Source organism: Trachymyrmex cornetzi, unplaced genomic scaffold (assembly GCF_001594075.2).
Source record: "Trachymyrmex cornetzi isolate Tcor2-1 unplaced genomic scaffold, Tcor1.1 scaffold9, whole genome shotgun sequence".
Taxonomy (NCBI): domain Eukaryota; kingdom Metazoa; phylum Arthropoda; class Insecta; order Hymenoptera; family Formicidae; genus Trachymyrmex; species Trachymyrmex cornetzi.
The window spans coordinates 1,031,215-1,044,803 of record NW_017300244.1 but is presented as its reverse complement, the minus strand read 5'-3'; the positions used below and the strand labels follow the sequence as shown (position 1 = coordinate 1,044,803).

The 13,589-nt window shown below is 35.9% G+C and overlaps 1 protein-coding gene across 2 annotated transcripts in view; it reads right to left on the bottom strand.

Moving 5' to 3' along the window:
• The window catches only part of LOC108769373 (epithelial discoidin domain-containing receptor 1), a 169,334-nt gene that overhangs the window by 29,210 nt on the left and 126,535 nt on the right, over positions 1–13,589 (bottom strand). For both annotated transcript variants that reach the window (XM_018520313.1, XM_018520314.1), the window contains exon 8: positions 298–637. In XM_018520313.1, coding sequence (XP_018375815.1) covers positions 298–637 — 340 coding nt within the window. The remainder of the gene's footprint in view (positions 1–297; positions 638–13,589) is intronic.

The window sequence follows — 13,589 nt, the reverse complement described above, 5'->3', positions numbered from 1 at the left end:
TATGAAAAGTCACCATGCTTAGCCACGAGCAATAGGACTAAGAGCAAATCAGAGGGATGAAATTATCCCTCTGATTCGTTAATAAACGAATTGATTGTAAAACTTAACCCAGCTTCTGAGGTCCAGGAATCCTCAAAAAGGTGTGAGGCTTATATATTTAAAAAAAAAATTTTTTTTTAAATTAAGAAATTACATCTTGGATTCTTCTTACATTATTTAAGATCGTATTATCTTTAGAGCAGTTTAATTTTCTTTTTACGGTTATTTTTTTATTTTTTACCAAGTAATCGATTGTACCTTTCATCATCTTCTAAGGTGTATGCCATCAGAGCTGCGCCTTTCTCGACAGTGGCGCAGGTGGATCCTAAATGCGAAGGGGCTTTACCAGTCATAGGGCTGGCGAAGCACTTGCGTTGCCTGTGTCGCGAAACAATCAGAAATATCGCTACGGCGAGTGAAAGTATTACGGCGGTCAGCACGCCGATCACGATCGCCATGTACGTGGGGTCGTCGTGTTTTGCAGTCGAAACCGGTAGTTCGCCCTCGGCGGCGCCGTTCTTCTCAACGAAGACATCACTCTGGATAGGTGATTCGGTGGTCGGGGCTTCCTCGGGCGTGAAGTTGCCGTGAGCTATGTCTAAATAAATAAGAGAAAGAGAAAAATATCAGTTTTATTTCGGATCCTTAAAATAATTAAATATAATCCTTCCTAAATTTTTTGAAATGGAATCTCACTTTAAAGAGTGAAAATTGAGCCAGTCTTGAAAAAGAGTGGTTTAATTTTTAATCTTAAGAGTGAGATTTTACTCTTCAGAATGACAATTCGCTCTAAAAATTTTAGAGGGTATGTAGATATATAATAACATTATCATACCGAATATGATAATAATATATATGGTATATATATATAATAAACATAAACAATATTAAAAATCTTTATTTTAGAGCGTATATGTTTGTTTGTGTTGTGTATAGATATAATAACTTGTAATAATATAATAATAACCTAATAAGAATAGCAGTTATTGATTTATTAATCTATTATACATATTATTTATACAATATACAGGATGTTCCAAAATTCGCGACTCAAAATACTTTTGAGTCTAAACTAAATAACAAGAAAGTTTTCGAGAAATTAAATAAAAAAGTTATTTGTAAATTTTTATTTTAAGCTATATCTTTTAATATATAATGGTTTAAATATGGCTAATTATACAAACTACGTTTAGGTGGTCACCTGTAAGTATTAGAGGGAGCGTATACCCCAGTAGTCACTGATACTACCATAAACAGGCGACTGTTTAAACGTATAAGTCTTTGTGTGTGGCTATATTTAAACTCTATTATCTCAAAAAATACTACTTGAAATAAAAATTTATAAATAACTTTTTTACTTATAATTTTCCGAGAATTTTCTTGCTGGAGTATTTTTAGTCGTGGATTTTGAGATACCTAAATATTTATATAAATTCGTAAATTCTTAACAAAATATATATAACACACACAAATCATTATCATATTTATGAAAAAAAAGATTGGCTGTTGCAGCAAATTAAGTGGTAAAATATGGCATAGTGTTTTTAATTGGCTGCTGTAGCCAATTTTTGGTTGCTTTAGTCTATCTGCAATGTCAGTATAGAATTCCGATAGGCTAACGCAACCAAAAATTGGCTGCTGCAACCAATTAAAAACGCTATGCCATATTTTACCATCTAATTTGCTGCAACAGCCAATCTTTTTTTTCAATATATACTTGAATACACTTGTATATACTTGAATTCTTGATTTTGAAATATAATTTTTTAAATGTGCTAAATGATATCTCCAGTAAACAGTACAATAAATAGTGAAATTTGATATACCGTAATGCTTTGTGATATCATTTGTGATTATTAAGGCTGTACAATATTAATAATTGCCATTATTGTTATATTCGAAACTATTATCTCTATCGTTATTATTATGTTACTATATGTGTGTGTGTGTGTGTGTGTGTGTGTGCGCGCGCGCGCGCGCGCGCGTGCGTGCGTGTGTGTGTGTGTGTGTGTGTGTGTGTGTGTGTGTGTGTGTGTGTGTGTGTGGTGTTTGACATTATTATGTTACTCTATTTGTATCGTGTTTGTCATTACCATATTAAAACGCATTTTGCAGTCTTTGAGAGATATTATTAGAAAAGTTTGTTTTTTTCATCGCGAGTGGATAGGTATCGTTGACTTGAACTTTGTGTACACAGCACGAGCATTAAGAAGCTTCCCTCACAGAAGGGTGCATCTAATATATGCGCGGAGATTAAGCTAATCGTGCATAAGGTGCGCGCAAAGATCTGCCTTTGAAGAACAAGGATTACAAAACATATATGCGCGAGATAGATATAGGTGCGTGAGAGCGTATGTACAGAGTGTATGTAGAGCGTATAATTAACCTGTATATGTACTTTGACATACGACTTCACTAAGGATGCTGCGAGGATATACGAAGGTTCGTTACGGAGAAGGTCGTTTGGTTTACTTCTCTCGTAAACGCGAGAGATAACGTTCCCCATTTATTATCATCGCGATATCGTATGAAAGAGACCGGCGGAGCTTTCAGCGTGTAAACATATTATATTACGCTTTTGTCGATGGGCTGTTTTGTGCACAAAAATTGCGTAATTAAACCCCCGCTGTTTGTTCTTTCACAGCGTAATTATACGCGTCACTCTCATGGTGTTTAATAATGCGCTTTAACGAAAAACGATACGATACGTTTTCCCGTTGTCTCGTTCTGGTAGCAGGGGGATTACGTTTCATCTTGCCATAATTATGAGGAGAGGAGAAAGGAGTGCGATAGATAAAGATTATTTTTCACGTGAAAGATACATTGATAGTACATACGCTCAGAGAAATACGTTCTTTTCCATCTATCTCGATTTTTCATTTTGTAAGATTAACATTTGGACGTCGGACATAAAGATAATCCTCTAGCTCGTTTCTATCCAAATGGTATATCTGAATTATTACTTTTTATCTGAATTATTGCTATTCTGGATTATTACTTCTCGATGCGCCGACGATTTTTAAATCCCATTTTCGTCACAGTCGACATGCTTCTATTTCGATGAATACGGTGTCACTCGTTTCTGTCGTTGCATTTCACTCGCCCGGCCGACAGAACAAGAAATAACATACACAGGAAGAAACGAAAAAGAATTACGCACACGGAAGCAACGTGCACGGATTCACGGCATAGCTTCCTAGTTTGCTGTTGGAGTCTTTTTGTGTAGCATTCGCATATGGAATTCTCCAGCAAGTTCTTGCTCGAATTTTTTACGCGGGAGCGCGCTACGAAAACTCTATTTCACCGTTTTACGTGCAGTAAAATAACTTCGTTTTGATGCAATTTCTGCAAGATTGGGTCGGATTATCCTTCTAACCCCGCTATTTTCTACAGTTTTTCCATCAATGTGTTCTTTGCAAATTGCGTGTATTGCAAGGAACGCATTGTGCAGTTAATTAAATTAATTAATTAATTGCGTCAGCTTAATCGTAAATTCTACCGAATGCTTTTATGTTATTTTGCATATTAGTAAATGAAATAAACATTCAAACATATTGTAAATGTCGGTAGTTTTAATAATTCTTCCGATAGAAGGTACGTTATTTCAACTATCAAATAATTTAATATCCTATAAACAATATTAATTGACATCTTTTTAATTGGTAACGAGTATAAAATTCATTTAGCAAATAATTTGGACAAACGATACATGCTAAATGCGAGAAGAAATTAAATTTAACAACGTTTGTTTAACCGACTAATAAGCTTTCCACTATATCGATATGCATTCTATTGACGGTTTATTTTGGCATCGATTTTAATTAAAAATAAAAATTTGATTGGAAGCCATTAGGTACTACTACAGTTTTCTCTCATCTTTCAATTTTCTTTCTTTTTAGATACATATATATTTTAAATATATTTCAGTAATTATAAATATCAAAATAATTTACAGTTAATGCTTATATTTTTGAATCAAAATAATAAAATTTATACCATTGAAGTGATTTCTGTTTAAAATATTTTTGCTATAGTTGCTATAATTCCAAGACTGACATATTTTTAATTCCGTAGAAATTTAGAATTCGTTTTTAAGGTATTACGTCATGTAATTTCAAGATACTCCCGACGTTATCGTTTAAATATTATTTTCATTATATTAAACATACTTTTGACAACCCGCAAAAACTTTCTACAGAAATGTTGGAACGTGCGCTTCACGTTGCGGCAAGATTTTAATTTAAGAAAAACGCGACGCACGCGGCATACGCATACTTATTTTCGCGAGGGGAGGAAGGAGAGACGTCTCTCGAGAAGGAAGCGTAACTCGCTCGTCTCCGGATTTTCCGCGAGAGTCGTCCTGAAATATCTAGCGTAAGAATATAAATTTCTTCGGATGCAATTCCGCCGCACGCTTTGTGAGTCGTCGGCGTGATTGTTTCTCCGAGACGGCCAAGGCAAGCGTAGCTTGCAGGAGCGCGAAGGGAGACCAGCTGGAGATGATAGGAGGTCCGAAAGGAGAAACCACGCCGGAGAAGCTTCGTTGCTGGCCTCACATCCTCGGAATCTTCGCGCGTGCGGTATTCCGTCGCGGAATTCCCGACGGGATTTACGCCGGACGGAAACAAAGCTGTCGTCGCGTTTGATATGGCTGGCCGGGCATCATTCATGACGGTGAGACGACCCCCGACGAAGGGGGGCCCGTTCTCGACGCGATCCCGCATGAAATCTGATATTAAACATTCTTTGCACCGGTACGTGGTTGTGTGAGTTTGAATTGAAAAAGGGAGGTTGCGCTGCAGTGGTGTCGAGATATCACCGCGCGATCTCGCAAAATTAACCGCGCGTGGTTGCGATATCGGTGATGGCGAAATTTGCGTGTAAAATGTTGACGAATTGTTGGCGGTGAGAGATAAAAATGGTAAGAATAATCACCCCTGCCATTCTCGTATGCACATTTATGCGAATAAAGCTTATCCGATGAAATTTGACGTATGCTAAAATATTTCCACGTGCATGCAGTAATCGAAAAGACCTTATAATTAATCACGAATAAAAATATTTTTTAACGCCTATATTTTTGTGTTAAAATATCAAAGCAAAAAATAGCGACATTTTTTCACAAGAATAGGTTAATAATAAAAATTTTCTAGAAATTAAAAAAGATAATAAGCATTATTATATCTTACAATAATAATTGAAATTTATAGAATTGTTTTTCGTGTTAGATATAATATATTTAATTTTACATAAACTCTAATAATAAAAATCGAATTCGTCTTTGGCTGATTTTTATTATTAGAATTTATATTGTATTTTCAATAACAAGCAGTCATAATATATTTTTGTATTTAATTTTATTTACAGCTTTGAAATATAAAATCAAGATAAATATTTTAAATAATATAATATCGTATTTTGTTATAATATAGTTGTAATCAAGATTAAATTACTAATAGACTTTAAAAAACTTAAAAAACTTTTTTAACGCCTTTAAAAACTTCTTTTGAAATCGATTACTAATTTCGTTTTGTTTATAGTGTTAGGATATGAGAAAAAGTATTTAAGATATCTTACGTTGAGAAAAATTTTGTCTTAAAGAGGAAAATTGTAAGTATATACTCATTTGTTAAGAAAAGAAAAAGAAGTACGCTACACTTTTGCAAGTTTATCTTGACATGTCGAGAAGATCACTGTGATCAGTTTGTCGTTACACTTGATGGAAATAAAAAAAAGAAGAAATTTACATCGAACCATTCAGTAAGCGTGCTGTTTTATCCCGAATAAATGTGTTTTAAAACACATTGTTTTTGAAACCCGCACGATACCGAATACCCGTTTAATTATAGTATCACGTCGTGCCGCGATTATTTCGTCATGAAAACAATAGAGAGAGGGGGGAGGGGAGAAAGAGAGATAGGTAGATAGATGAGAGAGAGAGAGAGAGAGAGAGAGAGAGAGAGAGAGAGAGAGAGAGAGAGAACGGCAGATGCATTTTGGTTGCATTTACTCTGCTTGGAAATGGTATCCAACTAGATTTACGATTGGACAGGATATTAGCTGATCGCAACCAGGTAGATCGGTAAATTACACAAATCTTTTGCATATAAATCATCGGTAGAGAATACGCAGTGAAATTGATTTTCTTTCTTTACGTTTTAACAAGAAAACAAAATAATAACAACGAGGGTAGGAAATCGAAAGGAAAAGAAAGAGAAAGAGAAAGGGAGAAAATGTATGGAACCCTCGATTTTGTCGTTGTCGGTATCGCACGTGTTCGCGCGTTTCTGCTTCACAACTTAGTCGAGAAGGATTCGACGACGACAAGATGTGGACGTTGACGTGGTGCACGTGCAAATTCGCGGCGCGACGCGGATGCAGCTGACGCTTCAACGTCAAATGCAACTAATGCGCGCCTTGATCCCGCGTTCGGGGAACCTCGCTACACCGTGCCATGCCACCGGCATCGCTCCGCCTTTTTTAACTCCACTGATTTACCGTTCGAAATGGAAGTGCAGCCGCAAAGCTTGGCTTTACTTGTAACCTCGCTCCCGATCTGGGGACCTTAATCGTGACAGTGATCTCGTCGACATGGGATAAGCCCGATTGTCCGATGAGATTCACCGTCGGTGTTCCGATCACGTCAGACGTCACCGGCAATCGGTGCCGCTTTTCGTTCGCTCTTGCTTGGTTCGCTTTATATTTTATTTCTCCAATATCGGATAACCGCGATGGTTAGAACATTGTTTTTGGGTCACCACTGTGGGTACATATGCGATTTATGCGCTAAATAACACGCGGAGTGATATATATGATTGTTAGTAGGTCAGTATTTTCGAAACTCGCTCATGCATAAGTTTAATCCTTAAACTCATATTATGCGACATTATTATTACAGCGTTCTATATATTTTCTTCACACCCAGAGAATATGAGGATATCAGTAAAATCGTTAATTGAGAAGTAGTATTTTAACTAGAAATTAAATAAGCGTTATTAATACATTCAAGAACAATCAAATGAGATAAAAGCAGATCTGGGGGAATGAAACTACATAGATATTGCGAGTTAAAAGATTCAAAACAACTAATGTTTTCCGATAAACAGTAGGATCGATAAATCCGATGGTCGTAATGATTCAATGTCTGTTTAAAAATAAGCACAAGCACAGTTGGCTCGGGCTAGTCGTTATCGGTTACCACGATACTTTGGTCTACAAAGCCGCACAAGAACACCGAATAATTACGCGGTAATAATCCCCGTCCGATAAGGATAAATTAACTTCGCCAGAAGCGCTGCGGCCCTTTACGCAGAGCGGAGTAGTAGTCTATAAGGATAATATTAACGAGCCAAGTTTAAGTACATTTTTTTGCGTCGGTCCTGCCTTTGTCAATTAATAATCGACTACCTGGAAAAGAGCGCTTTAAGTTAGCTCGATGAGAGAGTTCTTCCGATAACGCTCGAACCAACGAATCCGCGGGATGTAAGAACTCCTGATATATCGGGATAGAGGGAGGAGGGATATGATATTTAGAATATTTAAAGAAACCGGCCGCGCTGGTATGAGCGATCGTTGGCGGTGAATCATTTTTACGACTATATTATTGGGATAGAGGAAGCGGAAAAACGATGTATGCGAGAAAGAGAGAAAGAAAGAGAAAAAGAGAGGGTGACTTTAGCTCCACGAGGAAATCCATGGCCAGTCTCCTCGTATTTCTTTGTCCAATTATGTCTGTCGACATTGGAGAGGAAGAGGACGGGCGGGTGATGGGGTTGGAAATCCTTGCAGGACCTATGCGAAGAGGAAGAGGCCGCGAGAGGTGCATCCATTATCTTCTCTTTTCCGACTGCATCCGGAGATGCATCCATTATCTATCTTTCTCGGAGCGGAATCGGACGATATATATATCACTCGCCAGTAAATTGCGAGAAAATATACGAATGATGGTCGATAAACTTTTAACGAGTTCCTTTTGTGTCGGGTGCGACAGCCGCGCGAATATCTATAAGTCTCGAGGATCGCGGATCCGATTTGAAAGTCCTCGTTGATTCTTACATAAAGAGAGTCACTCATCAAATGTTCGAGGCATAAAATATTTATAAGTTGAAACGAGAATGTTTTTTTCTTATGAATTATAATTGCAGGGAAGGAGAATCATAATCTAACAATTTAGCAATATTATTTCCTTGATAATTGTAATGTAACTTGTAGAGATTCTGTATCATTTTGTATTTTTTGAAAATGTTATAAAAAGAACTGTTATGAAAAGGCTTTAAATAAGCGCAATAAATATTAATGGTTTTTTCACGTTTACTACTATTACTTACATAAAAGTCATAATATAACTATAATATTATAATATATATATTTCAATGTGAAAGAAATTGCAATACTAGGATAATTATGAAAAAGTCTCGTCATACTCGTACGAGAAACAGATATAGCACCACGGTATTGTACCTACATCTTGGTAATGTCGTTTCACAGTTGTGCTGCAGGCATTCGTTTGAAATATCATAATGACATGCTACCGGAACCCTTCTCTTCCGACCCACGACCTTGTGAAAATCTCCACAAGGGAACTCGAAATCCCACCCAGGAATATGATTTCCTCCCTCGCGGACATGAGTCGTAATTTACAAACATCCGTCACGGGGCGGTCATACTCGTGGGATGTGTCGTTAGCCTGTATCATTTTTCTTCGTCTTCTGCTGCCTCCCGCCGGTCCTGTCTATCCCGCAGTCAGCCCTTTTCGAGCTATGTCCTTTTCATAAATGAACGGGGCGATTCGACACACATGCGACTTCACGCTGCGTACACAAGAGAGATTCGCATGAAATTATCCATCGAACAGGGCTGGCTCCGAGGGTGGTCCTCGGTTGTCGTTCAACTAAAGATACCGCAACCAAACTGTTGAAACGAAGATTGAACGAGGCGCGATTACGATGGATCGCCGTCCCGTCGAACGTGCAGGATTCGCGATTCGCCGCACTTTACCGAACTTGTAAGATGCATCGATTCAACAAACTTCAAAGTTTAGTTTTGAAAAAGACAGAGATTATGTCCAAATATTGAACTTTTCAAAAAAGAAATAATTTATATATTTTGCAGCTTTCTAAAACTATTAAAAGTCAATTTTTAATTATAATAGTGTCAAAATATTTCATGTAAAATTTAATACTTAGAACATTTTCTCAATAGTCGTAAGCATGTTTTTAACTTTTTGAAGATGGATGCTTCCTAACATAAAAAAAAAGTCTTGTTTCCGAGTATCCCTGAATTTTATTCTGACTTCAAAACTCTAAAATTACAGTTTCAAAAAGTAATCTCATTATCATGAAACTTGGTTTTAGAAGGTTATTAATATCGTTGAATTTAAATGTAGGTTTTAAAAGAGTTAACTTTTAATAAAGAAAAATTTAGTATCTTATAATTTGGGTTTAGAAATCAGTATTAACTTTTGCGTAACATTGATGAGCTTCAAATAAAACAAAACTTGATGTTATTTCGCAATAAAAATTCTCCAAAAAACCAAGTTCCATGTGTGTAATAATCAGATTATTTTTTAAAATTTCTGTCCGTTGTATTGGAGTCATCATTAAAAATTTTTTATTTTTGGTCTGAGATTTAAATAAAGCATTATAAAATTACTCCACAGACCAAGTTTCATAAAAATTGTACGAGTAGTTTACAAAATGAAAAGGGATGACTTCAAATAAGGTCACCCATCCATAAAGAGTTAATATACATATAATTTAATAATATATGAGTTCTCTTTTCTTGATAAAGAGTTTCCTCGATTTTTACATCAATTAACGAATTTTATTCAATATTCTTTTCATGACAGTAACGTCGCTCGTCTATACATCAACCGCCTTGAAAGACGCATTTTTCGATGGCATATTGTGACGCACAAGGCGAACGAGTATTATAAATGTAATAGGGGCAAAGAGTTTCAGATTCCCTCGCTCGGTTTATATGATCTCGTTGGTAAATCCGCTTGACAAACAACCCTCTATATGCGAATATCTTGAACGAGAGCTAGATGCTCTTATAGAAGTTGCCTACTTACATCATTATCTACAAGTAATATAGCTACAAGTAATAGCTCATAGTAGTTAACTACAAATACATCCCCCGCCGGAAGCATACGAGTTTCTTCCGTGAAACGCTTTTCTTGAGGTTGTTATCGACGGATACTTTGAACAATGCTGGACGTTCCGCGATGGCGATCATTATCGGTAATTCAACTTTCAATTTTATAATCGTAATTCGAGAATATTTAACGAATCCATCATTAAACGTCGCGAAAGAGATGAGAATAGTAATATTAAATTTCTTTTATGTCTATAGATATACGAGATTCAGCGCCATCAATCGCTGTCGATGACAATTCGCGATTGTGAAGTATAACTAAATTAATATTGATTGTCTGTCTGTTCGTTACTGCAAGCTTGTGTTATTTATTTATTCCCTACATGTGCGGCGGTCTCGAAAAGTTTCTTCTTAATTATAAAGCGATTTATGTTGTAGGCAAACAACCACGATATACAGTAGTCTAACACGCACGTCTCTAGAATCGATCGATAATTAAATTACCGTAATGACCGCGTTGGGAATTGTTGAAAGGTATTTTGCATGTTAACTTCATTGTTTTTATTGCGATTTACTATGCATTTTATGCGCCTGCGAAAGCGCCGTCTGGCATGCATTTTTGCATATATCCTTTGACGTGGAAAAAGGGTGCGGAGCAGAAGGAAGCGGGCAAAGAGTTTCGTGCATGCTTTATGATCTCGTCGCTACGTCGCTAAGTCCTCTCGACAAACGACCCTTTGTACGTAAATACCTTGAATAAGAGCGGGGATGTTCTTATCTCCCATTAGTTCGTCGCGTAATTTCTCATTACAATGCGAAGATTACGGTTTCCTCAGAATTTCTGAATTTTACTCACCTCTTCCCTTATAGTTAATTTTATTTCCGCTCGAAAAATATCATTAGTACGTGATCTCTTTAGATCTTACTATTTATACGCATAAATATAGATAATGCAAGTATTATTCTCCTAATTAACGAATGCTTTTATTTAAAGAAGATTCCAGACAAGTAAAAAATCATCTTTCAATATTTATATTAATTCGGATTTCTTACGTATTACAATTACATCATTTATAACTTATTTTCTAGAAAAGTATAGTGGAGATTGGTATAAGATGTAAAACGATTTATATAAAAAATCGCATGTTGTTCTCTCTCGTCTATACAGTTACGCGGTACAATTAACAAAGAACTCTCACGCGAATAAAACGGAAAAAGCGAACCCGTACATTAGCGGTCTGTCCTCAATAGAAGTTTTTTGGCGATATAAAAGCTGTTAAAGTTATCCTTGTCACGAACGATGTATCGGATTTGTATCGAAAATTTCGTATCGTCATTGCCGTTCGATGACTTGCTCACTCGCGCAAAAGCTTTTCGTGCGTTTCCGTGCAAAAGCCCTTCTTTTGTCAAGAAAAATTGAAGGGTGACTTTAAAGGATGAGGGATGATCGCGATCTCTCAGCTTTATGTCGCGTTTCCGTTGCAGATTTGCTATGTATCATAATATATATGACGTTGCTCGTAGAATTACCATACATTTTTTTATAAATCTGATTCAGCGAACAGTGCTTTGACAATTTTTCTATTATAAATTTATTATATTTATATCGTTTTAGAAAAATATAGTTTATGCTTTTATAGCGTTTCTTTAGGGTTGATAATATATTAATCATCGAATCAATTTATCATGTAATGAAAAACCGTATTATATCGAATATGTGTTCATAATAAATTCACAGAACCATTTATATATGTATGTTATACATATATTTACGTACATTTCTCTTAAGAATTAAATACTGAGTCGCGAGAAATAAAATTCATGCTATGTCTTAAGACAAATTTCATCTACAATATTAAATAAAGTCTACAAGACCGTAATATGAATATACTGACAAATGAAAGTTTTATACAGTCTGAGCTAGATCTTATACTTATAATTCGGTGTTGAATTTTATATTCAATCTTGCAAACTGTGCATCGAAATAAATTTTCAGTCTTGAAATGCAATTATAAACGGAATTAAAGTAGTAATAAATTGACAAGCAATTTAATAATATTATTGATGTCAATAGACATCTTAAAAGGATATTAATAATCCGATGCTAATAACCATTTTTTAAATTCTACAAATTTCATCTGACTTCTTAAATTAAATCGCGATTGCAAATATTGAATATCAAATTGATTCTTAAGTTTTTTATTGAACTGTCTCAAGATTGATTTTGGCTGAATTCTTTAGTAGATTATAAAAATATGGGCTTTATATAATTATGATCGTTTGTCTTTTTATTGAGAAATTTTCTTGTTTCTATATTTTATGAAAAATGCCTTATAATAGAACAGAGAGACTTGAAAGAGTGAGGGGTGATTTTGTAATGTAATTGTTCGATGACTATACTTGTAAGTATTATATATTTTCTACATTGTAACTTCTCAATTGACAAACGTAAGTAGTACGTAAATTGATTGATTGAATGTGTAACAGTTCGCATGGCATACATTCAGGTATTAAAGATAGAAATATCCTGACCTGATTCCTTGTTTTAACATTCTCATAATATCACTCTCGTGGTTCTATCAAGCTGTCCCAGAATTGTCGATCTTAATTTCAACTTGACATCCATAATATGCGACATGTTGTATATCCATTGTTACACACGCATATATAATACGCATATATATATATATATATATATACTGTTATATGTATACATAATGATTTTATGATGCTATTCTAGAATACCGAATAATGCTAAACGTCAAGTAGACAACTGGAATATAATTTCTATACATGGCGCAATTTACAATTGTATCTCACTGATGTGTTTCTTCTACCCCTTCCTCTGTATTCATCTTGATTATAAATCCTTTTTATTCGGCAGTTGCATCGTACTGTAAATGCGGATGAACTCCGTAAGATGCGATTTCTATCGAATCCGTGTTAAATCAGACGGAATGCGAGATCGGTGGGACGAGGCGAAAGTCGCTCTCAAAATCGTGCACACTCAAGATATGGAGACATATCTCGCAATTTATATCTCCGTTGATAAAGTGCCGTTTCTCTGTCTTCTAACATTCTCGCAGCGCAGCGTTTCTTCCTCAGGAAGCCGATGGCGAAGAGGAGAGAAGTCGATTTTTATCAAGTGAACACTAAATCGAATTACAGTCGATTTTTCTATACGCGTGATGTCAAAACCGGAGAGATGCCGCGTAAGGAGACACGATATAGATTATTTGCATACCTACTTCTCTCTTCCATTCGCGTGCTCTCCATTTCCGAGCACCGTCCGTTTTGAAATCGCTGCCTGGCAGATATACGATAAGCCATTGTCAATTACCGCACGTATCGGTTTAAATCAACTTCGAGATTTATTTTTTCGATGATTGACAGGCGGCAATCGGTAGTCGAGGGAGTAAAGACGGAGAGAGGGCGAGCGAGAGAGAGAGAGAGAG